The sequence below is a fragment of the Rattus rattus genome, chromosome X, assembly GCF_011064425.1.
Source record: "Rattus rattus isolate New Zealand chromosome X, Rrattus_CSIRO_v1, whole genome shotgun sequence".
NCBI classification, from domain to species: Eukaryota; Metazoa; Chordata; class Mammalia; order Rodentia; family Muridae; genus Rattus; species Rattus rattus.
The window spans coordinates 59,216,462-59,244,441 of NC_046172.1; the positions used below are offsets into that span (position 1 = coordinate 59,216,462).

The 27,980-nt window shown below is 49.4% G+C and overlaps 1 protein-coding gene across 1 annotated transcript; it reads right to left on the reverse strand.

Annotated features, from left to right (window-relative positions):
* Nucleotides 1–436: 436 nt before the first annotated feature.
* On the reverse strand, nt 437–27,936 carry Nlgn3 (neuroligin 3). Its single transcript, XM_032889678.1, is given in 14 exon segments — nt 437–689; nt 4,008–7,058; nt 7,061–7,090; nt 7,093–7,148; nt 7,832–8,183; nt 8,186–8,200; nt 8,203–8,592; nt 8,595–8,618; nt 11,295–11,480; nt 18,040–18,189; nt 19,830–19,889; nt 23,826–23,885; nt 24,520–25,175; nt 27,730–27,936. Coding segments are annotated over 12 exon segments (2,532 nt in total). The 5' UTR covers nt 24,977–25,175; nt 27,730–27,936; the 3' UTR covers nt 437–689; nt 4,008–6,306.
* Between the last annotated feature and the right edge of the window lie 44 nt (nt 27,937–27,980).

The following is a 27,980-nucleotide window of genomic DNA, read 5'->3' on the forward strand; positions in this document are numbered from 1 at the left end:
CAAGTAAAGAGGACAGAGATGAAAACTAGCCATAGCCCTCACAGCAGGCACCTCTTAGCCAGTCGTTATCTCTGCCTCCAATCTCCCTGTCTCTGGCCTACCCTGCTTCTCTGCTCCAGAAATATTTTCCTGAATAGTTTATCATGAGACTTTCCGGATCAAGTATCACGAGATCTCAGCGGGCCCAGAGGTTATCTGGTCAGTCCTTTAATCAGACATTTCACCACCCTTGCATCAGCCTCATGGAGTGCTTGTCCAGTCATGGCCTGGCTATCTCTGCTGATAGAGAACTGCTGCACTTTGGGCAAGTGTGCCGTAATTGCAGGGTGCTACTTACATCAAAGTGCTCATGTTGGGATCTTAGGGCATTTGGGTTTTTTGTCTCCCCCTTTGAAACTATTGGTAATAAATTTCAAAAGACTCTAAGAGGCCGCAATCATCAGCTGAAACTTTTATTACATTTTTTTCTTTATGGAGGAAAGGAAAGGGCAGGGCTTCTGATGGAGCTCAGTGGGAATGGAGCTCACCTAGCACGCATAAGTCCTTCGGTTCCATTCCCAGCATCTGGACATGGGGGTGCACATCTGTGGTCGAAGTACTCAGGAGATGGAAGCAGGAGGGTCAGAAGTTGGAGTCATATCCTGCTACACAGTGAATTTGAGGCCAGCCCGGGCTCCACGAGACCCTGTCTAAAAAAGCAAAAAAAATGCAACTCAAAAAAAAAAATAAACAAATAAGTAAATCAAAGTTTTATAAAAAAAAAAAAAAAAAAAAAAGAGCAGCGTTTTTAATGCTGAGTCCAAATCTGTTTTCTTACAACTTCCAGCTGTCAGATCTTGGCGCGTTTGGATGGAGTCAGTCACACATAACAAACCTACAGCTTCAAGCCAGCACTTGGGAAGCAGAGGCAGGTGGAGCCCTATGAGTTCAAGGCCAGCCTCAAAACATAGCAAATTCGAGGCTGGCTGGGGCTACATAGTACACAAATAGTACATGAATACACAAAACCTACAGTTTTTCTCTTTAGCTATTCCATAATGATTTACCCACATTGGGTACATTTCTCCAGGCACACTCCAGTCCTTTCTCTGTTCCCACCACTGACTTCCGAGTATCCTTTGTTGTCCTCTCTGCTGCAGTCTAGAGCCTCTAACTGAACAGAGGATACGACGTGTGGCCGATGAGTGCAAGACGGCACATGCAGGATGTTTCTCTCCTTTATTTTGAGGGATATACTCTTATGAACAACACCTCTCACACCTTATACTTGGCTGTTACATTTTGGACTCTAGAAAAGGGAATTTACAAGCTTTGGGTGAGTTGGTAAATCTGTCTAGTGAGTAAAGCAGAATATTTTTTGCATTCAAGCCCCCACGCCTACCTTTTACTCATTCTGAACTTTGTCTTGTTCCAAGAATGTTTTGTCTAATTCCAGGCAACTGTGGTCATGACCTTTTCTTTATGGACTTTCCCAGTGTCCCCATGAAAGGGCACGTGAATGGAGGGACCATCAGTTTTTTCCTGACACTGTATAGTGAAAAAGTATCTTTATTTTGTATTATGACTGATCCTCAAGGAGTCTTATGTTTATTTGTGCCCCCCACCACACACACACACACAATAGTTTCCCATTTGTTGATCTGTAACTGTGAGATTTGCCTTTTCTCATCCAAACAGGTAGTCCTGAGGCTGAAGAACACATTCGTCCTATTTCCGGTGGGGTTTTAAAGACCACCAGCAGGTGTGCCGCAGATATGCTGGGTTAGATGTTATGGAGCAGAACATGACACAGAGCACATCTGAGCAACCAGAGGCTCCTTAAGGCTAGACTGCTTTCCTCTGGGCATGGTTCCCGCCAGGGTGAGCATCTTCACCCCCGATACTTATATAAGCTCGTACAGGGGCAACCCTACAGTCATGGTTACCATTCTTACATGGGGATTTTAAACAACTGACCCTTTACGCACACGACAAATACAGATCCTAAGATAGCTGTGTCTAGCACCCTACTCCTATAGCCTATAAACACAAATGATTTATGCGACATGAATTTAGGGCCCCTGCTCAGCAGTGAGGCCCATCCAGACCATGAAACCACATGGGCCTATGATGACTGTCAATCATCATGAAATCCTGTCTATCTTGCCCGCCGAGGCCTTTAAAAGGTGTGAGGACCAACTGAAGCTTCAAACTGATGGGTCTCTGCTTTGCTACGGCATCTTGAGTGTGTGAGAAGAAATAGTGTGTCTGAATCACCCCCACGAGACAGTCTCCTAATTTAGAGTCTCTTTATTATGAGAAGCCTCATTGGAAATATCTTAAAGTTGCAACTAAAAGTTAAACACAAAAATACAGACAAAATGGACCTAAGCAGTAGCGTCATCCAGGCCCTCAGAGAGTGAAGGCCATAGCACAGTCATTTCATTTGGCAGCTACTGTTGAGAGTTTTCAGGGTAGCCAGAGCACCTCCTGACCACACCTATGTCACTTCTTGGCTTTCTCCTAGTCTCGTTTCCACTTTGTCATCCTCAGAAGGATTGCAGCACACAGGCCATGAAAGAACACAGCTTGGTCTTTATTCAGAAGTCACATTTTGAAGATGGGCATAGCACACTTGTTACATAGTAGATATTTGGCAACCATTGGACGTTCCTAATCAGCTTCTGTCTATATTTAAAAAGAAAAGCAACCCAGGACCAGGCATGATGGTACACACCTTTAATCCCAGCACTCAGGCAGATCTCTATATGTTCAAGACCAGCTTGGTCTACATAGCAAGTTCCAGGACAGCCAGGACTACATAGAGAGACCCTGTCTCAAATAAACAAAACAAAACAAACATAAAAAGCAACCTGGGGGCTGGAGAGATAGCTCAGTGCTTAAGAGCACGTATTACTCTCACAGAGGACTTGAGTTCAGGTCCTAGCACACATGACCCATGGTTGATAGCTGCCTGTAACTACTGCTCCAGGGGATCTGATGTACACAGACATATACAGAAAATAAAATCTGGGCTGGAAAGCTGATTTAATACTTAAGAGCACTTGTTACTCTTGCAGAGAACCTGGGTTCGGTTTTCAGCACCCACACGGTAGCTTACAATTCTCCATAACTCCAGTTCCAGGGGATCCAGCTCCTTTTTCTGGCCTCCACGGGCATCAGACATACTCATGGTGCTTACATACATATATACAGGCAAAACACTCATACACATAAAATAAAATAAATACATCTAAAAAAATAAAAACAAAATCTTTTAAAAAAGAAAATATTTTGCTGGACATGACAATGCACACCTTTAATTCCAGCACTCCAGAAACAGCAGGTAGATATCTGTGAGTTCCAGGCTGGCTTGGTCTACACATCAAGTTTCAGGCCAGCCAGGGCTACCTAGCAAGACCCTATCTTGAAGAAACAAACAAAAAACCAAACAAACAGACAAAAACCAACCAACCAAACAAAAAACAAATCAAAATCCAACCAGCCAAACAATGCAACCCAACAGCAGAGCCTTTGACCTGGAGATGTCGCTGTTCTCCAGCCCTCCCTACTCGCTCACTGAAGCTAGAGTTGCTGATGCTTTGGGATGCCTAACCAGTGCGGGACTAGAGCAAGTCCATGACAACGACAGGATCATAAACGATTGGGTCAAATTCTAGGTTTCTTTTTTTGTTACTTATTTTCGTTTTCTCATGATGGGGTCTTGGGGCTGGAATGATGGCTTAGGGTATTAGCACCTTCTCTTCTAGAGAACCTGAGTTAGGTTTCTAGCACCCACATTGCAACTCCAGTTCCAGGTCATTGTGTACCCTCTTCTGGCCTCCAGGGCACCTGGATACATATAGTACACGCAGGCATGCGTCACACACACACACACACACACACATACACACACACAGAGAGAGAGAGAGAGAGAGAGCGAGAGAGAGAGAGAGAGAGAGAGAGAGAGAGAGAGAGAGAGAGAGAGAGAAATATTCTCAGGTAGCCCAGGCTTGCCTCAAACTCACCATGTAGCCAAGGATAGTCCTGAACTCTTGGTCCTCCCTTTCCTGTTCCTCCATCATCCAGGTGTAAGCAGGTTGGACTATATGCCACTGGGGTGACTTCTCTCTTAACAGTCACTCTGTGATTACTTCCCAGGTCCTCCCTGACGGTTTTGTTACTATATGCTAGTATCATTGTTCAGAATTTATAGAGGATAAAACAAAGAGAGGGGAGAGGGCCCAAAGCTATTCTTCAATCCTGAAATCACTGAACATGCACTTTCTCTCCCGGTCCCTCTGGTAACTGTTCCTGTGTTGGGTCAGCCATTTACTGTTCTGGTTTCAGGCAACACATTCATGTATGAGTTCTGGGTTTGATCTTTGTATACAGTACCTTGCACTGGTCCCCTTCGCACATCATCCTTCCTTGTGATGGCTCATCGCCTTCATTTTGAAGAATTCTATTCCTGGCTTCCGAGTATCAGCAACCCTGCCCAACTGTCACACTCGATGAGCTGGTTTCAACTGCAGCCTTTCAGTCACAGAGGACAGTAGGAAACCCCACAGTGCTAACCCTATGGGGCCCCACCTTGAATCCATCCCCCAGAGTTGTTAGGGAGTCACTCAATGACAGTCCCCCAAAGACATTGATCTCCAATGACTTATGCTATTCCAATTCACAGAAAAGGAAACCTACATCCCTTGAGGGAAGAATGGCCCTCCTATAAGTCAATGGAGACAGAGGAGGCCACAAGCTGATGCCACGTGTACTGCATTTCCACAGGAGAAAAGCATTTCAGCAGGTCAGAGGTCAAGCCTCCTCCTAGCCACCAGTCCAAGATGAGGGCAAGGTGATGACCACAGTAGTGGTGGCATTGGAGGAGGTGGTGGCAGCAGTGGTGGTGGCTTGGTGGCAGAGGAAAGAAGTATTGTTTTTGCTGTTTCATTAGGAGGCCCGAGGCGATGAGAGGTTTCTGCTGCAGGAACGCAAAGCGCCGGGAGGCAGGAGGATGGTACAGCAAGGTGATTAGGATCAGAGAGGCTTTGTGCAGAGGGCCCAGGACAAGTAGAGCAGAGCCCAGACTTGTAGGTGCTACAAGGCAGGAGGCCACAGGCTGCTGGAGCATTGAGCTTCCAGCCTGAGCAGGCCCCTGGCTTCAGGGGCTGTTGGGGCAAGCCTGTGCAAGGGAGGCAGGTTGGGAGTGCTAACTGGATTTTTTATTTTTATATCAAGACACTGTGTTTAAAATTTTTTACAAAGGACAAACTCCATGGGTTTCCGTTAGTGTTTTAAGAACTTTTCTTAAAAAAAAAAAAAAAGCAACAACCGAAAAAACAAAAGCAAAACAAAAAAAAAAAACCAAAAAAAAAAAAACCCAAAAACCACTGCTGTTTTGAAAGAGAAATGACAGACGCAAAGAGACTGTAAAGAAAATGGGGCAAATTTCTGATATCATGTCCCCAAGGGCAGAGGCAGAACCCAGATTATATACCCAGGGGCCCAATAAGGTCAGGGCCTCCACAGTACTTAGTTTACCAAACCTAGGCTCCTCCAGTCAGGCTGATGCTGCTGGCCTTTGAAGAAATAGGCCATCCTGTAGGCTCTGCAGTCCTCTATGGGAGGCCCAAGAGCCAGCTGGTGCTCTGTCCTTGATGGCCCTCCAGCCCTGTCCATTGCTAGCCTCTTCCTCCTCTCACCCCATAGTCTTGTGCCAATCTGTTACTGTCTTGGAGAGTCCTTCTCCTTGGTCTGATTGTATGAACATTGGGAGTCCCAGAACCAGAGAGTCCTGATCTTGGAACCCTCCCTTCCAGAGCCTCTTAGCATTCAATGGGCTGGAAAAGCATTGGTTCCAATTTTTTAAAAAAATCAACAAAAACAAGACCCAGAGAAAAGACCAAGTCTGGGGGAGGAAGAGCTATCCTGCTCTTTAAAGCTCCCGAGTCTGCAGTTGGTAGACGGTGCAGTTCCGAGAAGGCGAGCACCAAGGGGGTGTCCGGCTGTGGCTTCCAGGGCCCCAGGAGTGTCTGTGGTCGGGCTCAAGGAGCTGGCTCCAGCTGCTATTTCATGGGCCCTTGGTTCCAAGGACTCATATGTGTCCCCATTTGAAGGGCCTATTCAGGTTCTCTTCTGGATTTGTGTTTTTTTGTACATGCGGGTGCATGTCCACATCTGTCTGTGTTTGTGCAGATGGGTCTGCTGTAGGGTGTGGGTGCGTGCGTGTACATATATGTGTATGTGTGTGCATGTGTGTTTGTGGATCTGGGAGGGAGGGATCTGGGAGGGAGGGATCTGGGAGATGGGTTGTGCTCTGGGATAGAGCTATACACGGGTAGTGGAGTGTGAGTGGGGCAGCCCGGTACTGTTGAATCCGGCGGCAAAGGTGTTATAGGGGTGCAAGGTCTGCAACCCAACCAGGGAATTGGGAATCATAGTGATGGTGTTGGGAGTCATGAGTGGGATGTCATCGGGGGAGCGCCGCAGGGTCAGGGTGTAGTCGGGCAATGCTGTGAGGCGCAGTGTGTCGTGTGGGGGGCCGGCCTCACACTCATGGTGAGTGGGACCCAACTGTAATGCTGCCAGCTCCTCCTCTGGAGCAGTTCCCAATTCTGGGGCACCAGTTCCCCTTTGGGGGCTAGGCTGCCTCAGGGGCTCCTGGCGCCGTTTGTCCTTACGGTAATAGAGGGCAGCAAAGGCCAACACATTGAGAAACAGGAGAGAGGCCCCAACAGCGATGGTGACACTTAATTCAGTGGAGTAGTCTCGAGGGTTCTCGACCAGGAGTGGCCCTGCATCCTGGTCCCCATTCCAGGACCCAGGAGCATTCTCATTGCTGTAGGCAGGTGAGATGGCTGGCCGCTTGGTGCTCCAGGTCTTGCCGTTGGGCCTACGGGTGATGTGGGAGCTGTGGGTGGTGTCCGGGGGCGGCACTTTCGTGGTCGTGGATGTATAGTGGAACATGTCATGCAGGTTGTACAGGTGGGGTACCAGGTGCTTCCAAAAGGCTACCTTTGTGGCTCGGTAATGATCACGAACCCTTGGTTTCAGCCCGATGTGAAGGTAGAGCTGGTCCCGGGATTGTATTTGGACCAGGCTACTTCCTCAAGCGGTTGGCCTTGGTGTGAATGAACTTGGTATCCTGGGGTACCGGCTTGTTGGGATCCCTGAAATACCACATTGAAATCTGGAGTCACCATGCTACCTAGAGAAAGAAAATGCCCAGCCTCCTTCTTACTCCCCCAGTCTAAAATCCCCCATGATGTTCATGTTTTTCAGGGTCCTGTCACCTTCCCCAACCCCTCCTCCCCAGTGCTGAACTCCTAGTTCCTGAGGTGGGCAGCATGAAAACGTCTCATTCTTCCCTGAGCTCATCCCTGCTGTCAGGCTACGCAGATGCTCTGTCTCCTCACATGCTGTGAGGATCTATCAGTCCTCCGAGTTGCCCAGTTTTATCAAGAGCCCTTGGAAGACTTTCCAAATGCACATTCCTCCCCCTGCATACTACCTTCAACCGGCTAACCCTGAATCCCACAATTCTGCCAGTAACACCTCCCTACTCAGTCCTGATGCTAAGAGAGTTCTGAACTCCAACAGAATTAGTTAGTGGCTCTGATTACCAGGCTGGGGGGGGGAGTGGGCGTGTACTAAGCAAGAGTTCTACTAACCTCCGATTAAAAACAACTTGAAGGAAGGGGGTGGGGTGGTGAAGCACAGAATCATGACAAGAAGACTTAAAGGTGTTAACAGGCAATGCACAGAGAGGAAGCTAATAGAAGAGGCTAGATAGAAGAGCAAAGGGAAGAGCATGCTGGGGTCCCAGGGAAGAAGACACCCATTTTCTCCTTACCCGGTCTTGGCAAAGTTGGTCCAATAGGTCATAACAACAGCACTGAGCATAACATCATTCTTGGAGAAGTTGCAGGGGAAAAGGTCAGTGGGACCTACCATAGGGACACCAAAAACATAGGGTACTTCATCCCCGTGTGCTGCATCTGACCATGCGGGCTTCATGAGGCTCTGGCAGTGATGGTAGAAGGCGTAGAAGTAAGTGGGTGAGCCATAGCGGGCGTGCAGATCAGCTGTCACCACCGAAGGCTCCACCCACTGGTGGTCAGTGAAGAGTGCCACCAGTGTTTTACGGCGGGTCTCAGGGTTGTCTCGGTCTGCCCAGTCTGTATACATGAACTTGATAGTCTCCCCAGGGTGTCCTTACCCTCGGATAGCCATATAGATTGTCCACAAAATTGGAGACAGAATAGTCAAAGTCAGTGCCAGAGACACCATCCTCGGGGTCCACCACCCCTTCCACAAACTTGAGACCCTCACCCTGGTTGACGCCTAGCATGATATCATAGTTGAGGAACTCTCCCTGTTCCATAAGGATCTCAGGGTCATCGGGAATGACATCACCATCAATCACAGGGCCAAAAGCCACATGGTAGCGGGCTGGCTGAATGTCCTGTTCTACCAGCTCCTTGGCACTCTTTTGTCGAAGACAATCCACCATATCCACGGTGTCCAGGACGTTACAGCCCACTTTGTCTGCGAGCAAGCTGGTGTACTTCACTGGTTGGTAGTTCACAGCCCAGCTAGATAGCGCTGAGCCACTTGGATGATGGCCCTCTGGAAAAGCCCTACAGAATATAGGTGGCAGGGGGTCAGAGCTGTCATGTCACATATGGCTCTAAAACATTTTATCTTTTGTCACTGGGGCTACCCGTGCTATGAATTGGCTATGAAGGAAGAAGTAGTCTCTTATGAGGAGCTATCAGGGCAGGATGTGGGGAAGGGAGGGAGGTTGCTGAGTCCCTTCTTTGATTGTTTCCCTGTCATGGCCACCCCCCCCCACACACACACATAGATACACACACACTGCTTTCCATTCCTGGTACAACTGTTGGTAACTTGGGGGTTAAGGGAAATGCCAGGGAGAATTAACCCCTTGGGTCCCAGCCATGGGCCTCCTTATGTTCCCTCGTCTCTTTATCAGTCCTTGTGTCTTCCTCTTGCTTCCTGCCCAGCTGGGCCCAGTTCTGTGCCAACGCACCACCAGGGAGCTGGCGCTTACACCACAAAGGGGTCTTTTTCATGAGAGATGAGAAATGCCGGGAGGAAAGAGCCCCACATTCTGGGAGTTTAGGGATGAATCCCAAGAGCAAAGGCCCTGGGGTCTGAGAGTCTCCTGGCATGTGCCCTGGTAGTGTGGATTCTGCCTAGATCCCCGTGTGCTGATGATATGGACATATCACATTCAGATTCCCAGAGCTAGAGGGAGCTCACTCCTTAACATCAAAAGAAGATTCTCTCACCTCTCTAAAGAAAGAACTATCTCTCCCTGGCTCTAGGGATGTATTTGGTTCTCAGATACAGGGGGCCAATGAGAAGATATTTTGTACGAGCACAGAGGGGGACTTACAGATTACTGCTTAAGAGAGAGCCATTTCCCAGATTATCCTCCAAGATACATTTATTAGTGCTGGGGATGGAACCCAGAGCATCCTGCAGGGTAAGTGGGTGCTTTGTCACTGAGCCACACCTCTACCCAGAGAGAACAAATCTTTTAGGAAGCCAGGTCTCCAGAGTTATAGTCCCCCTTATGTGCACAGCACAGTGCCATTCCAGGAAGGCCTTGTCCCAGTAAAGAGTCCCAGTCAGAAGAGGTACCAGGACTCTTTACAGGCATAGGCATCCTTATAGCCAGTCACCTCACCCTCCTCTAGAAGGAAAAAAGAGGGGGGATTCTTGTTCATTCTACTGTCACTTAGAAACAAATACTCTTTCCAGTGGCGCTAGAGATGAAACTCAGGCCTCTGTCCATTTATTCATGAATCCATCCATCCATCCATCCATCCATCCATCCATCCATCCATCCATCCACTCACTTACTCATTCCTATTCTCTCTTAATTTGTGTGTGTGTGTGTGTGTGTGTGTGTGTGTGTGTGAGTGAGTTCTTTTTTTGAGACAGAGTCTTGCTGATAGTCCTAGCTGCCCTCAAATGTGTGGCAGCCCCCTGCTTCAGCCTCCTCAGCATTGGGATTGCAGGTGTCTGCCACCATGACCGCCCCATTCTCTCTCCCCAGATGCAAGGCACACTTCAGTCTCCTGTCAGTATAGTTTCTAGAGGGGCTCAGGGACAGAGCTTCTGGGGCAGTGAAGATGGTTCCTCACTTTCAGACATGAGCCTTCTTCAAAAGCTAGCAAGGTTTCTTGTGAGAGCACTCCCTCGCAGGGCCAATCTCAATGATAAAAATGCATTCTTAGTCACATCCATCCTCACTTTAGAGAAGGGCACTTATTTCAAGGACATTTTTTTTTCTCCATAAGAAGCTCAGCTTTGCCTCTCAGAGATATACTGTTCTCTATAGTTTAGATGGAGACAGAATAATGACTTGCCTAGCAAAATAGGGCCTATGCAAGCCCATCAGAAACTCACTGGCAGAGAAACACACACCAGAAACCAGGTAAAAATGACTGACCTTTCAGAAAGATATATATATCCCTGGAGGGAATCTGTGGTCCAACAACAATCTGGTTCCCTTAGAATAGCCCATCTCTCAATCCAGAGTATCTTACTTTAGATTTACTTCTCACTCTGGACCAATTCTCCTCTTGTACAGATGTCAGCCCCCCACCCTGAAAGGTGGACAGTGAGTATTTCTTACACCTAGAAACCAATTTCCACCTAAGATTTTGACTCTGAAGTAACATGTCCTTCCCATACTGCGATTTCCTCCCCTACAAGGAACTATTGTCCCTTCAGAGAGAGGCATTCTATTCCCCCTCTCCCAAATAAGACTACCATGTGAGCAGAGGAACATCATTCTCAGGGTGTGAATGGGGATTCTTTCACATGAGGAAAAGCACTTCTTCCTGTGCAGAAACATTTCCATTTCACCTCCCCCACAAGGGACATGACAGAAGGGCTGATTCCCCTGGGATATGGAGCTAGGCGTTCTGGGATACCTGACGCTCAATGTGTACTAGCATTAAGCTGTTGTATGTTGGAGGGCGGCAGCGGTGCACACCTTTGATCCCAGCACTGAGGAAACAGAGACAAAAGCAGAGGCAGAGGCAGGTAGGTCTCTGAGTTCAAGGCCAACCTGGTCTATAAAGGGAGTTCCAGAATAGCTGGGGCAACATGGAGAAACCGAGAAACCTTCTCTTTCTCTCTCTCTCTCTCTCTCTCTCTCTCTCTCTCTCTCTCTCACACACACACACACACACACACACTTATAAAATTAAAAAAAAGAAGAAGGAAAGAAAAGAAAGAGAAAAGGCTGTTTCGTTGATGCTCAAAGAGCTACTCACCCTCAGAGTGATGAGACAGTGTGAGAAGACTGACACAGGATGCACCAATGCCAGAGCCAAAGACAGTAATTCTACGGGGATCTCCTCCAAAGAAGGCAATGTTCTCACTCACCCAGCGAAGGGCCTGGATTTGATCAAGGAGCCCATAGTTGCCCTTGGCAGCCTGATCCCCAGTGCTCAGGAAACCTAGATTCAACAAAAAGTATGAAAATAATGAAAGTGGAGGAGATGCAGGGTTTGACATAAATGAATTGGGGAGGTGTCACTTGGGAGATAAGCATAGAGCCATGTAGCGCTTCCCACCTCACAAATGCTAACAACTAAAGCATTGCTTCTTTGTGCAAGGCCCAGCATCACCAAATATAGGCAGGGAAAAACCCCTGCTTCCCGCCCATGATCTACTTTGGAAGGAGGAGGCAGACAATTTGATGTGGCTATTTCCTCTGGGCAGAAGAGTTAAACTGCAGAGCTTACACATTGCCAGCCCTCAGCATCCTCTGCCCTAGTATAGTATCTGGGGATATGATCCTAATATCAGACAAGATACAATGGGGAGAAAGCAAGGACCCTGGAGCCAAACAGCCCTTAGTTAAATCCAGGATGAATACATCTTAGACATGTGGTCTTCAGCAAGTTATTTAAAATCTCTGGGCCGTAGTTTCCTCTTCTGTAAAATGGGGATAAAAATACCTCAAAGGGTTGTAACAAGGATAAAATGAGCATAAGCCAAGCACGTGGCAGATCTACAGTTACATTTTCCCCTTCGTTCTCTCTCTGAAGGGAATAGCCCACAGGCAGCGATCCCTAAGCTTGCCTTGCCCTTCCTTTGCAAATCTGTCATCTCCACTCCTGTCCAGGGTTTTGGTATGGCCCCCTTCTCAGGGCAGGGTATTGGGTCCCTTCCTCCAACACGTAAGCAATTAAAACTCTAGGGGATGCAACGCAGCAATCTATGTTGTTAACAAGCTCTCCAGGTGATGCTGATGCCTGCTAAAGTTGAGAAGCCACTGGGTCAAATCATCTTTTTCATTTGATGGAGAAATGAGGGAAGTCAGTGCACTGCGTTACCACAGAAACAGGTCTTCCATACCCACTGGGATTTGCTGCTGAGGAGACTACATGTCACCATGGAGACTACCTTCCCACCCACCTGCTGGGATTTGCTGCCGTGGAGACTCGTTACCATGGAGACTACCTTCCCGCCCACCTGCTGGCTATCCCACAGAGATGTCCTATATCCCCCCTCCCACCCTGTGCTTCCATTTTAGACTGATCCTGCTGCCTTATTTCCTCTAGCTCTTCCTTGATCCCTGGGTTCCTTGGAAGGCTCTATCTTTTCCTGCCCAAGGCTTTTGCAGGTCCTTTCCAGGTGGGTGTAATTGCTGTGCTCCTACACACTGGAAACCCAAACTTGGATCAGTATTCTTTGACTCCACAGTTAAAAAGCCTGTTCACAGCACCTGGAATCAGCTTGGTTCAGGGCCATGTTGGAGGAGCCCATAGCTTGCCGAGAGCTGGCTGGCAGTCCTGGCAGTCTGCAGGCAGAAGCTTAATTCAAATAGAGCCAAGCAGACAGAAAACCACATCACTATCTAGCTCAGGTCTTCCTGTATGTGGGTTCTACAAAAGAATTCGTCTTACCACCTCCAAGGGTGTTATTAGTTTCCTTTGGTCAAATTAGTAAGTAGTAAGTGTGTAAGTATTCCTCCCAGAACTTTAGCACAAGTCTTCCTTAAGCCCAAATTCCAGATGAGGAGGGGAGAGGGGATTGCAGTAAGCCTGAGCAACGATGATTAGAACTCTAGTTCCTTCAGATGCAGGAGGAAGCAGTCTGTGGGTCTTCAGAAATGCAAGTGACCCCTGAAAATCTTAAAACCTAACTGGGGTTGATGGGGAGGAAGAGGAGGAGGAGGAGAAGCCACACCTATGCCAGCCAGTACCCAAGTCAGCTGCTCAAGCCTTGAGAACCTCTAGCAAAATGTGCCATGTGTCTTCCTTTTCCTCTCCTTCCTTATATCCTTTCCCCCTTTATTTTACTTAGACAATAGTGGGTTTGGCTTCAGTCTTTGTTAGGGCATCATTCAGTGAGATATGTTAAAGTTGTCTGTCCTAATGGGACATGGTGGCTCACACCTCCATGGCACTCAGAAGGCAGAGGCAGGAGAATTTTGAGTTCAAGACCACACAGGGTGAATTCAAGGCCAGCTTAGACTACACGGCAAGGCCCTGAGAGAGAAGTGGGGAGGGAGGGGGGGAAGGGATAGGAAAGGGGAAGTAGGAAGGGAGGGAGGGAGGGGAAGGAGGGGAGGGGGGAGGGAGGGAGAGGGAGAGAGAGAGAGAGGAGAGAGAGAGAGATGTCTGCTATCTTAGCCAGCTAGAAGCCTGCAATTGGATGGAAGTGGAGATCTCTCAACATGAGCAATCTCTAGATTAGGACAAAGTCTGAGAAGCCTAATGAGAAGCCTGAGTAGAGGGTTTGGCCACACTGCTGCTCCCTCAGACCTCATGAGCTTCCAGGTAAGGAACAGGGAAGTATGTAGGGAACAGGCTCAGAAGGTGGTGGGGGGTAAGCATGACTGACTAGGAGCGCACGAAGTCTTGCGGCCTGGGAGAGAAGCCACTCATTGATAACTTCATAGGGTCATGGCCATTCACAGAAACTATGTAAGAATGAAGACTCAAATACCCGACTCCATAAGTTGTCGAAATAAATCTGAGTCGCCTCCTTGAACCCAAGTTTCTACTGCAATACACACAAGCTGCTTGTCAACAGCAGACAGGGGAATCTGGCAGATTGCATCAAAACTAGGTATTTGTGTCACTCCAGACTTGTCACTCACCATGTTTTCAGCTTGCCTGAAAGATACCTGAGCAATGATGTGGAATTAAGTGAATTCTGGAACCCAGAATAAAACTTGGCAAGCTATTACTTTCTCAGTACATCCATTACGTCTAGGTCTAGCCACATCCAATATACTGCTAGATTCCCTTTGTTTTCTTGGCCTCCAAATCAGTGGGAGTGTCTCAAATAATAGCTATGCCGTGTGCCTTGGCAGGTCATGGGTGGGAGGAATCTCCATGAATTAGAGAGTGACATTCTCAAGACCCCTAGAGAAGCTTACATGGACCGACTGCACTCAGGGTCAGGAGGTGCTGCTGGGAAGAAAGGCAAGCGAATGTGTACAACTGGAGTCCAAAACTGACTGCCTTTTTAAAAAAATTAGACGTTGGAAAACAAAACAGAGCTACACAGCAAACTCTCCAAGCATCAGGGACAAACTCATGTTCTACATCTAGTGCCAAGAGACAAAAAAACATCTTGTATGTTCCCGGCATGCAATCAGTGGCTTATTGATCATATTTGTGTTCCTGAATAGGAGCTAGAGTACGGAGGAAGTGTTTGGGAACTTCTGACCAAATCTCAGTCGATAACTTTCTGACTATGGAGTAATGTTAACTGCTTAATTTCAAAGATGCCTTTTTTTCTGATAATCTGAATGAGAGGAGGTTGGGAAGTCAGTGCTCTTAGCCTGGCCTTCATTCTCACGGCTGATTCTCACGGGGAGCTATGATGTTCTGGTTTGTTTGTTTGCTTTTTAATTATGTGTGTGCTGAGTGTGGTGGTGCAGGCCTAGAATCCCATACTTGGATAAAGAAACAGCAGAGTCTCAAAGTCAAGGCTGCCTGAACTACACAGTTACACTTTGTGTCTAAAAACAGAAATTAAGGGGGTTGGGGATTTAGCTCAGTGGTAGAGCACTCGCCTAGCAAGCGCAAGGCCCTGGGTTCGGTCCTCAGCTCCAAAAAAAAAACAAAAAACAAAAAACAAACAAACAGAAATTATGTGTGTGTCTGTACTGTTCCATAGCTGTCGTCAGAATCTCAGAAGAGAGCAGGACTGCCTCAAAGGATTAACAGGTTTCCACTCAGGTGGCAGAGGCAGTTGGATCTCTGAGTCTGAGGCCAGCCTATTATCCAGATCGAATTCCAGGACAGCCAGGGCTACACAAAAGAAAGCCTGTCTCAACAAAACAAAACAAAATGAAGAATTTCCCATAGAGAAGCTGAAGGGAGGAGAGGTTACCATTAAAACCAGGACAGCACTCCGTGGAGTGCTCCCAACCAGCTGCCCTTCACACAGCCCACAGCTCCTGCCTGAGACGCTGGAGCCCTTGAATCACACAGCCTCATGTCCCAGTGGGACTCCTAACCTCTTCTCTCTCATCAGTCATTTTATTCTTTTTCTTACGTTCGCCTCACTCTCTTGCTCCTCCATTCTTCTCTTCCATTCCTTACCGGTCGGACACTATCCTTAGTATCCTCTGAACATTCAGGTACGCCGTATAAAACAGAGTCTTAAAAGCAGCTGGATCAAGTATTTTCTAGTTAAATAAGAGAAACTAGCAAATTGCTTTGGGCCATCAATCACTGTGCACTTATATGTGTACATCCGTGTGTGGTCATCTTTGTGGCTTTGGTGCTTTTTCAGAACTGTGTGATCCTGGAGTGTCAGTTTATAATCACCTCCATGGTACCATGACACTCAGATCCCCTTTCTGAACAGGACCTAAGAGCCTTGCCATGGTGTCTAAGGCAGTGCAGAAAGACAGGGGAGAGGGAAGAACCATGAGATCTAAAGTCTATCAGGTGATGCGGAGACCAGAAAGGTACCATGAATGTTCCACATTCAGGGTCCCAGGGAGTCACTGAAGGAGACACAGTCTAAAACACTTTTTGAGACAAAGTCCCACTATGTAGCCCTGGCTATACTAGAACTTGCTCTGTAGACCAGGCTGACCTTGAACTCATAGAGAGCCACCTTTGTCTCTTTGTCTCTTAAATGCTCGAATTAAAGGCATACGCCACCATGCCTAGCCTCACATTGATCTCCAAATAGATGTATGTTCCATGTAGAATGGAGGGAAAGTCAAGAGGAGACTACCATTCTCTGTACATCACCTGCCCAGAAGCAAATGCAGCACATGGGCTGCTGGGACTGCAACTGGCAAAGCAATGGAGCTGACAGCAAATTCAAATGAGCTCCTGCCCAGCAACAGACAGACTGCTGATTCAACATCTGAACCCACAGACCCCCTCAGAAATCCCGAGGACACAGTTCCCCAGGGAAGAAGTTGGCTTCTTCATGCCTACATTTACAAGAATAGAAAGCCTGGAGGAGCATCTAAAAAAGAGCAAGGGTCTATATGCTGTCTGTCACCTTCTCTCAAGTACCTCTTATCTCAAGACTTTGGCTACAGGTAGGTACTGGCAGTCATCAGACAAGGCATAAGATAGAGGAACAGCCCAAATCACCCAAGCATGATGTAGGTGGCAGAATATATGGTAGGTAGGATATATGATGGTGCATGGGAGAGGCTTTGGGAAAAATATGTACACGTGCGAGTAGGTCCACATAATGAGTAAGAGTGAAGGAATGTATATGCAGAAGAACAAGGAATGTGTACATGTGTACACATGAGGAAGCATGCATATAGCTAGGGTAAATAGGTGTGTGTGTGTGTGTGTGTGTGTGTGTGCAGGTTGAGCTACAAGGATGTGTGGGTATTTGAGAGGTAAGGGGGTGAGCACAAATGTATGTATTGGGTATGTATTGACAGAGTATATGTGGAAAGACTGCATACACTCGTATACCTGTAAGCATATGGAGGGTGTATTCAGTGTGCATATGTGAGGGATATTTGTGCAGCCAATGAAATGGTTACCATGTGAAAAAGAACATTGGTTTGTTTTATGTAAAGTAGGAGAGGGATCAATGAATGTATATGTAAAGTACATCATATGTGAAGTGAATGCACAGTGGGACATGTGGAATGGTGTGTGTGTGTGTGTGTATGTGTGTGTGTGTAGGGGTGGCGGAAGGCATGTGCACAGAAGTCTAGGTATTTGTGTAAGTTGTCAATATAGGGGTAGCAGAAACTGACTCTGGGAGTATGTCTGATGTAGCCGTGGGTAAAGATGTGGAGCAGAGTATATAAAAACGTGTGTGTATATATGGAAGGTGTGAGAGATCTGTGTGGAGTGTGGATATGGAGCATACAGTGTGTGGGTATGTGGATATGTGTGTGAGTGAGACTGTGTGTCTCGCTCTGTGAGGGCGTATGTAGGAGTGGACTAGAGCTATGTGCACATGTGCCTTGGGGAGTGAGAAGTATTTGTATGTGTGGGAGTGGGTAGATGGATGTGATGTGTGAGTGTATAAGCATCTGTGGACTGACAGTGCATTAGAAAGAATATCTGTATATACATAGGTATTTAGGGCTGTTAGGCTGGGTGAGCAGCAATGAGATAAGACACTAGAAAATTAACAGGACCTAGAAAACTCAGCCAAGCAAGATTTCTGATAACAGAAATCTGGCTTGAGACTTAAGAACTGTGAAGTTTAAAATGTACATGGTGGTGGCAGAGGCCTATAATCTCAGCACTTGGGAGGTGGAAGCAGGAAGACCAGGAGTTCAAGTTCAGCCTAGGCTACCCCATTTAACCCCTCCTTTAAAAAGAAGTATACATTTTGAACTGAATTTCCACTGGCATCTAAATGTTCTGAAAAGGGGCCTGAGAATACAAGAAAGCCCTTGGTATTTGGATAGGAGTGAAGGAATAACACCATGAATCTGGTATGGACACCAACTAAAGAACTAGGACTGCCTGAGTTGACTTCCCTGGGATTCCTTCCTCCCCCTTTCAAAGCCAGCCTTCCTCCTAGGCACCTGGCAGAGAACCATACCTAGCACCCCGACCCGGTAGTTGAGGGTGATGACGATGACGTTGCCATAACTTGCAAGAACGCTGCCGTCAATCATGTTGCCTGTTCCTTCCATGTAAGAGCCTCCGTGGATGTAGACCATGACAGGTTTAGCACCACTGTCTCGGATGTCTGTAAGGAGAAGGGGTGAGACACAAGCTAGGTAGGATGCCCTTCCTCCCTACCCCGCCAGCCCTGGGTGGGGGGTGCGACAACAAAGCTATTCAGGTGCCAGGACACCACCACCACCCCCTGAGGGCAGGACTCATGGGGGGCTGCTAGGCCCGGAGTTCAAAATACTGGTCAGAGAGAGCTGAACTTGGAGAATATTTTTTTAGATTTGGGTTTCAAGTGCCTCCCAACTGAAGATGGCCATGTGGGCATAATTCATCTGGGCCTGGGTGAGCATGGCTAGCTTCTGGGAGTGAGAGAAGAAATAGCAAAGGTTTTGTGGTCTCTAAGCAGCATCAGGTGAGTTCCTGCCCTGTGCACCCAGGAGTCCTGGGACCTGACATGGCTTTCGAAAGCAGGAGCTGGGGAGCCCTGAAACCCCCAGGACTAGACCAGTTACATGGAAACGGCCATTGGCAGCAGCTGGATCCCCCGCCCCCCCCAGTGCAGACAGAGACAAGAAGGATGGGAAGAAGGGGTGGCACAGGGAGAGAACAGGAAGGTGGGGGAATGGGGGGTAGTGAATGGTAGAGATGGGGTGGGGGAACTTATAGACATGTTTTCTTAACTGCATGCCCACATTCCCCATTCTTCCTGGGCAAACTTAGCTGGAAACATTGGGGTGGAGCAGAACTTGGCATGAGAAGGCCTGCCCAGCCAGAGTTAAGATGTAGGAGAAGTCTCCACCCAGGTCAGTGCCCGGGGCCCATCAGGGAGCTGCTCCCAAGCCCAGCCAGCATGGTGTGGGGCTGGAGCAGTCAAGAGAAGGCTCCGGGCCTGAACTTGACTTGCCTGTCACTTGTCAGTCTGTGAGCTTGCCCACTCTCTGCCACACTGGCACAGCCCTGCCAGTCACCAGTGGATCCCCTGAACTGCCTAGCCCCTCCAGGGTCTCCAAAGGGGCAGGCCCAGAGCATGGGTAGAAAAGGGAATTCTGTCTGCTGCAGCATAAACAATCTTGTTACCCCAAGGAGGAAGGATGGTCCCATCCCCACCAGAGACTCTTAGACCCTCTACCGATGGCTGTGCTAGCTGGGCCTGGCTTGTTAGGCCACAGTTTTTCTGATTCTGTCCCCAACCTAGTGTAACCTTTAGCCCTAGTGCATCTTTTCTTTGGGGGAGAAAGTTGGGGATGTGCTGTCTTTGAAGTCACTGTTTTGCCCTTTGATGTGCCCTAGCAGGACCACTCTCCCAGGAGCCAGGCTCTCCTTAGTGAAACCCAGGCATCCCATCACCATCCGGTTTTCTTTGTGCCTATCCCCACCCTCCCTGGCCCTACTTGTTATTCACCATTTCTGCTGCCACATATGGGCAAGTGCCCATGAGTCATAGAAGATGTGAGGGGTCAGGGGCCAGGGCCAGGAAGACACCCTCCCTATGGTTCTACTTGTGGTTGGTCCCCTGCTCCTGCCAGCCGTGTCCATTACCCCAGAAGTCCCAGTGGCCAATGAGGCCAAAGACGAGGAACAGCCCAACGGCCTTGTACAGGAACAGAAACACACCAACGGACGGACAGACAGACAGACGGGGCTTCTCCCCATTGAGAAGGGGAGGGGCTCTGTGCCATGCACCAGCCGCCGCGCCCTGCAGCCCCCAAATACCTTCATCTTCATCCCCGTCATTATCCGCTAAGTCCTCGCCCTGTTTCTTAGCGCCGGATCCTGGGGACCAGACACGGGGAGACACAACAGCACAGAACAGAGAACAAAACAGAGAGAGAATTCAAAAACAGCATGACTGCAGTGTGGCCCAGCAAGCCAGCTCTGGGCCTGGGCCCAGGACAGGCAGGAGGGATGGCAAGAACTGAGGGAATGGGTGGGCTGAGGCCCAGACCTTCATCAGGATGATGGTGTTGCAGGCCTCTGCTGTGCTGACCTCCCTGCACCTCCCTGCCCCGCCTCCCTGTCCCCAACCAAGTTCATTCCCAGTTAGGAAGGAGGTAGCAGCAAGTGGGCTAGGGTACAGAGCCAAAGGCCCACTTGTGGAAACTTCATTCTGGATGGAAGGGCTGCATGTCTAGACATGGGCAGGCTGAGCTGGAGAGCAGGGACAGATACTGAAGGTAGAGAGTGACATTGCCAGCATCTATGTGAACATCTATGTGATGTACTCAGGGCACAGGTATTTACCAGGGACCCCAAGTCTGAGCTCCTAGGGCCCAGCGGGCAGATTTGAGCTGGGCCTCAGCTGACCCTGATTCCCACAGGAGAAGATGGGAAATGAAAATTTCCCTCTGGCTTTGTTCACTGGGGCCCTCTGCTCTTGTGAACGGCAAATGGGGCTCCTGCCCACAGAAACCAGTTTAAGAGCAGCAAGTGCCTCTAGGAGAGAGCCAGAGGGGGAGGGGGAGGGAGGAAGGAAGGAGAAAGGAATATAGAGAGAGGGAGAGGGAGAGAGAGGGGGGAGAGAGAGAGAGAGGAGAGGAGAGATGGTTCCTACCATATACTGAATACTGAACGTCTACCACATGCCAGACATTCTCCTGTTGCTGCTCTGTTTGACTCTTACATCCCGAGGTGGGCACTACTATCCTTATTCCTCTTTCACTGATGGGGAAACTGAGGTTCAGAGAGGTAAAGTGACTTGCTCAAGATCACACAGCTAGGAAGTGCTAGTGGTGTGAATCAAACTCAGGTCTGCTGGACTCCAAAGCTCTTATGGTCTTTCCACTGCATCATGCCACCTTTCAGGGAAAGGGAAAGGGAAGGAGGAAGTAGGTGAGAGAAGAGGTGGAACATGAAAGGAGAGGACAGCAGAGAGACTAGAGGAAGAAGAAAGGCATTTAGAATTGGGGCGAGGGGCAGATTAGACTGGCACCATTGCTCCCTCTTAGGAAGAGACTAGAAGGACATCTTGGGATGGCTATAAAAAGACATGATCTACTGCTTGCTTGCTGGTCAGTATGTCAAAGTGGAAGTAATTCTGCTGGCACCCCACACCTTACCCTCTTGCATCCATGATCACAGATACCTTCAACCTGGAGCTATAGCTCCAGAGAGAGCAAATAGCTCTTTCTCTGTCGATCTGCACTCTGGTGACTGAATATCCTTTAGTTATTAACCAAAACAGAACTACTCTCATACTACAAGATAGCAAAAGCCCAGCTCTACTAGAAACAGCCTCTGACTTCCTGAACGTACTATGGCCCATTAGCCACACCTTAACACATTAGCTCAACACCTGCCCGTCCTGCCCTTAAATCTCAATGAGACGTAGCCGCACAGTGGATCAGCCACCAAACAGAATCACTCATTCCTAAACTTCAATGCCTTTCAACTCCATGGAGGCAGGGGCTAGAGTAGATCCTTCCCAGGACACCCTTCCCTTCTAGTGGCTCCTTCTGTGAGGGTCTGAGGGTACTTGGTTTGTACATCATCCTAGCCTCGTCCTAACCTCTCTGGTACAGATGCCTTTGCCCCTTCAGCATGTACCTGATTATCAATTCTTTGCTGCCACGGGCTTTACCACCTGAACACATGGGGGCATGGAGGGTCCCACATAGGCCACTACACACACACGCACACGCATATGCACACACACACACACACACACACACACACACACACACACACACTGTGTGTGTGTGTGCCCGAAGAGGCAAGATTAGTACCTTTTCAAATGCCTAACAGGTCCATCATAGGGAACTAATTTGAAAAGTTAAACGATCAAATGCCCTCCCATGTACTGTGTAAAGTCCACTTCCCAGATTGGCTTATGGAGTTAAGGAATCCAGCAGTTTTAATACCAGGCTAGGAGCTTCTTCAGAACAAAGATTAGATTCCCTTCACAGGCGAACAGCACCTTGCCCATCATTCACAATTACAATTGGCAAAATATTCATACTGCATGGCGGCTTCCAGTCAGCAATCTGGCCAAAATCTCAGCATGAGCTTGGCCTGCCCTAGGCTCTCACTGGAGCCCTGAAAGATCTTTTTTCCTAAGCAGTGGTTAATAGTAATCTTTTCCTCATCCTACTATATCCCACTAAGTAACTTGTGGCAGGAGTGTTGAAACCCTTTGCCTGACTACAGGTATAGGTTAATGGAAGGCTATAGCCAGAATGGTCTTTCTGCCTTCCCATGGGGGAAATGGAGGCTCTTAAAAGAAAAAGAAGAAAAAAAGAAGACTGACCTCTGAGCATGAGCTCCATAGAGTTCATGGCCAGCTTGAGCTGCAGAGCAAGACCCTGGCTCCAAAAACAAGCCACAGCACATCAAAGAACAATGAGACAGAATAAAAGAAATGCCACATGAGTCGGCAGCAGAGGCCTGGGGTCACTCAGAGATTGTGCTTCTCAGACAAGTCCTGCTTAAGCGGCACTACAGAGGCCCTTCATTTGCATAAGAGCCTCTGCATGCTTCCTACAGTGTGTGAGGGCCTGGGATGGATGTAGAGAGGTAAAACACTGCTCTTAAGGGCAGCAAGTCTGACTCCGTGCTCCATTGTGCATCAAAAGCCCTCAACACACTGGCTTTTGAATGTGCTAATTCTTAGCAGTCCTTAGAGATTCTCATTCAGTAGGGATCATTCCATCCCAGGAATCTCAAAGACACCCGGAGAAACCTTGCCCTAGAGCATCAAAAGAAAACAAAGGCCAAGCTTGCCAAAGGCCTGTAAGGGTGAGTTGTGCTTGTCTTTGTTCCTTGGGCTGCTACCACAGCCAATTAGCCCAATCTAGCCACATCTGATCTTTTATGTTTCATGGAGATGGGATTGGCCAGGTGGAAATCGCCTTCATGGGCTACAGTGGAAAGAACATTCCCTGAGGGTCAAGAGCCCCAGGTTTTGGCCCCAGCTCTGCCCCAGACCGGCAACAGGGCCTTGTACAGCAAGTCACTCCCCTGGGCTCGGTTCCTCATCTGTAAAATCGGAATAGTGCTTCCTGCCTAACTTGCTTCCCGAGATGTGGAGAGGCATTTATGAGGTAAATATGAGAACTCTTGCAGAAAACATAAAGTGACGTGCAAACAGGAAACAGTACTATACAGGAAAATAAATTCCTTTCAGCAGGAGGGTGAATTTAAAATTGGTTTTCTTTACAGTGAATAGTTTCCAGAGATTTCCAGTTTTTGCCACAGGAGTAGCCTGGGTCTTTCAGCTATGCTCTGGCCAGAGGTGGTGTGGCAGGGACAGGGTGTGTTGCAGAAGAGCAAATAAATGTGTGTACCACGCTTCTTTTGAGCTTCAGTGGGGGAGAGTCGAGTAGAGACTTAACCCAGGGCAGGGTGCTGGAGGGATGGCCTTATATTTGCACTGGCTGCAGTTAAAGGTGGAGCATTTGGCTCCAGCCTGACTGCCTGTTTTCTTCTGAGGTATTACGGAAAGAGCCACTGGCTCTATCTTCGGTACACTCCTTAGGGAAGCTGGGAAGACTGGAATCAATGGACTTCCTGCTCCTGCTCTAAAACCTGCCTTAGGCCACTAGATCCTCTCTATAAAGCAGCTAGAGCCCTTAGAGGAGATGGGACCTTAAGCTTGCTCACTGTCCTCTCAACCTGGGCTCCTTGACGGGGAGGCTGGGTCCTCAGGGGCAGGGACAGATGGGCAGACAGCCCTCCCTCTCTCTCTCTCTCCCTCCCCGCCGGCTCGCTACCTACCTCCTTTCCTACAAATTTTCTTGTTGGGCTTTCGGGCGCATTCCTTGGAAATCCGCTTTACTGTAAAATGAATAAAAAACTAAAAAATAACAGGAGGCCTCTGCCCAGGGGCATGCATCCCCCCCACCCTGGCCCCAAGAGCTGAGCTGCTCTGCAGCGGCACATGGCAGAGAGCCTGTCCCACCATCTCCTTATTTCTGTCACTTACCTTAATGTGACCCCCGCGGGAGGAGGCATCAGCTAGTGGAAGAGGAGGCAGCTAAGCATCGCCAACCAGGCTTGCCCCCCACCCCCCACGCACACCCAGCTCCCTCAGCCACACACACCTACCACCTTTCGAAGCAGGTGGAATGGCAACAGGGGAGCCTGGTGGAGCCAGCATCCTCCCGCGGGCAGCTGCCAGCAGTCACCCATACTCCCCCAGGGTACCCCCATCCAGCACTGGACCTAGACCTGTCAAAGCTCTCAGGCCTGGCCAGCCCCCTTCTGGCATCAGTGTCACTCACACATGGGAGCTCAGACAATGCTGGGAGAGGGAAGAACAGGGAGGGGAAAGGCCAAGCGGAGTGATGGTTAGAAGCATTTTCACAGACAGACAGACGCATGCTGCAGGGCACACAACCACATGCAAGCCACAAACACAACAGGGCAGGCGGGAGGCAAGGAGGGCACAATGCCTGGCCGCAGCACTCACCATCTTCCGTGGGCACATACACATTCAGATAGAGGCAATCTTCGTTGGGCTCCTGGATATAAGTGGCGACGATATCCAAGTTGGCAGTGAACCAGACTGGCAGCATGACTTCGGGCACAGCTGTGTGGATGTTCTGGGGGCACACTGGGGGAAAGTGTGTGGCGTTCCGGATGCCCGACCAGGATGGGGGTGGTTCAGGGGGCAGGAAACGTTTCTCGCCGATCGGGGGAGCTGCGTAGGGTACCCCCAGGTATTGGTCCACAGGACCCAGGATTTCACTGGGCAATGGTACTCTGGCACCCCTTAGCTTCCCAAAGTGAGTATTGACTGTGGGTGCCGGGGCCTGGGTACTGGCCCTCAGCACCAAACTGAGGAACCACAGGATGAGGCACAGGCTCCGGCCAACTGTGGGCGTGGGGCTCAGGGACAACGAGGGCAGGCCAAGCTGCAGCCACATGTTCCGGGCAGGGGGACTGGCAGGAGAGGAAGACTCCGGGGTCACAGCATCAGCCCAATAGGCAGCCACTTCATGGCCACACTGGCTTGAACCTCAAAACTGAGCTCTCGAGGGACACCTACAGGTGCCCAGCAACGCAGAGAGCAGGTCGTCCAAGCACCACCACTTCGAAAGAGGGCTCCCTTAGGGCCAGACAGGCCTGTGGAAAGAGGGAAGCATGTGTCATCCGAGATAGTCTGTGAGGGCTCTAGGGTCAGTCTTTGGGACCCCAGTGGGCTTGGCCTATTTTCCCACAATTAGAGGTTTCAAGTGCCCAGGGGTCCAGAGACTCACAGGTGATCAATCCATTGCTATTTAGAAATATTTTATGTGCCTGGTCGTGGTGTGAACAACATCTAAGGGGGTGAACAGCGACAGTTGTTTGCCATTGTGAATTCAGCCCCCAAATTCAATTCCAACGTTAGTGGAGAGCCCCAGGGTCTGCTGAGTCAGAGCATGTAGTGACAGGGAGAGTTGGAAGTGGAGCTTCCAGTATGGCTGCCAAAATCACTCCAGGACTAGAAGACGTAAGAAAGAAAAGCAGCAGACAAGCAGAGGGTCCCACAGAGAGATGCCCTCCCTCAGGCAGGGCAGGGAGCACAACAGCCATTTACCTAAGTCCAAAGACACCCCCACCCTATGCCTCTCCTTGACGTTTCGCCTCAGCCTTCACTGCTGCGGAGTCCCTAAGCCTTTGTCATTGCTGCTGCCTAGATCTTCATTCAAACCAAATGCCAGCAACAAAGGCAAAAATGGTTCTACTGAGCACACCAGGCATTGTGGATGCTAGTCCCGTGTAAAATAAACAGGGTGTAGGGACATACACTTGGAACTCATGAACTCATAAAGACTCAGAGAAGGAGCAAGAGACCAAAGTAGGATCACAGACACTGCAATATTCACTGGTAGAGACATATATTCCAAACCCACAGAGATCTAGTCCCACATTCCAAGACAGACCGCCTCACACAGCCAGAGCCTCACAGTGGTACATTCACACACAGAGAGAGACCTACTGAAACAAAATCACACATACCCGCATAGGTAAATATCCAGACACAGGAGGCATAATGGTGACACATAGGTGGAGACAGAAACAGAAATAGCAACACACTCAGACACACAGGCCTTCTGACACAGTTACAGTCAACACATATACACAGGCACACAGCCATGTGTGTCCCACATGGACACACACTCAATGAGCACGAATGCACATGTCTGTGTGCAGACACACACATCACACACACACACACACAGAGTCACATTTAGTTTTTCCCCATTTCTCCCGCCTTCCGAGATTGCAGGCATGTTCCTTTAAGAAGTGGCTGAAGGGGTGGGGGAGGGAGATTGGGAACGACCAGCAATCGGCAATCGGCCACCATGGGAGGGAATGAAATGTGTGTGTGTGTGTGTGTGTGTGTGTGTGTGTGTGAGAGAGAGAGAGAGAGAGAGAGAGAGAGAGAGAGAGAGAGAGAGAGACAGAGAGGGACAGAGAGAGACTGAGAGACAGAGAGACAGAGACAGAGACAGACAGAGACAGAGACAGAGAGACAGAGACAGAGAGAAAAGCAGGAAAGCTGGCAGGCGGGTAAAGTGACCAAAGGGATGGGGGCTTAGAGGAAATGGGGAGCAAAGTATGGGGTGGGGAGATCCCAGACACTGCCCAGAATGCACCCGGGTGGAGAGGAGGAGGGGAAGGGGAAGGAAGGGGTAGGAGTAGGGAGGTGGGGCAGGAGGGAGTGGGTGGGTGTGTATATGGGGGGGGTTAGTCCGCAGCTGAGTTCACACAATCCCCCCATTCACCGTCTCCATGGCAACTCTGGGGCACAGGCCATCATTCACACAGCTTCCCCATAGCACCCCCCATTAACCCCCCTCGATGCCCCCCCACCTCTCCAAATTCCATTAACCCTTTCTAGAGGCCTTCCTCTCCAGTAACCCTTCCGCGCCAAATGCCAAATTCCCCTGTTGAGTCAATTCGCTGCAGCCCCTCCCTCTGGTGAACACCTAGACAAACCAACCGACCCCCAAATGCCCTCTGTACCCTAGGACCCACTGTGAGTTCCCAAGGCCAAGATCTCCATTCTGGTCCAACTTGCAATTTGGGAGAAGACAAGGGGAGGCAGCAATGCTAGGATGAGAATGGCATCTAAGGGGACTTTGGGGGCTGGAGCAGTATTGGGTAAGGGGCATTGTGCTGGAATGGACTGGTGTTGAGGACTGCAGTATTGGGGGCTATGTGGATTTGGAACGGTATTAGAGGATGAAATTGCCCTAGAATGAGGAGGCTAGAAAAAGGCCTCCATTGGGTGGGGGGCTGCAGAGAGTGGGGAGGGAACCTGGCTGTAAGATGCTATGATGGAAGGGGTGTGGGGGTGCACTGCAGGGGAGGGGGGTATTGGCAATGTGCAATACTGGAATGGGGCTGGGGGCTCTGGTTAGGGATATTTTTGGTAGGCATGCAGGCTGGACCATAGAAATAGAGAAACCATGGGCGGAAGGATGATAGGGATGCAGGATTTAGGGAAGAGGTAGAGGAAAGAAGCAAAGCGAGGGAGGGCCGGGAGGTCAGGGGTACCTATGGAGAACACAGGATTGAGAAGGCTGGGAGCCACTCGCCAGGGAGGTGGAGGGATCCGGGATTGGGAAGGGACAGGATTGGGAAAGGTACGGGCAGCTAGAGGATGAGAGACCGAAGCAGGCGGCCTCACCTGTTCCCTAGGCGGCTGCAAACGACTGAACCGGGCCACGGACCACCCATATCGCCTCCAGGCCAAGGGCTCCGCACCCGAATCCCGAGATCAGCTCTCCGGCAGCCTGGCTGCTGTGCCCGCGCACCAAGGGGGCGCGCTGCGCGTGCCCGGACACGGGGGGGCGCGGTCCCTGGCATTAACTCCTTTTGTGCCAGTGATGGCTCAAGTCCTGGGGCATGGCCCAATACCCCCCCACACACACACACACC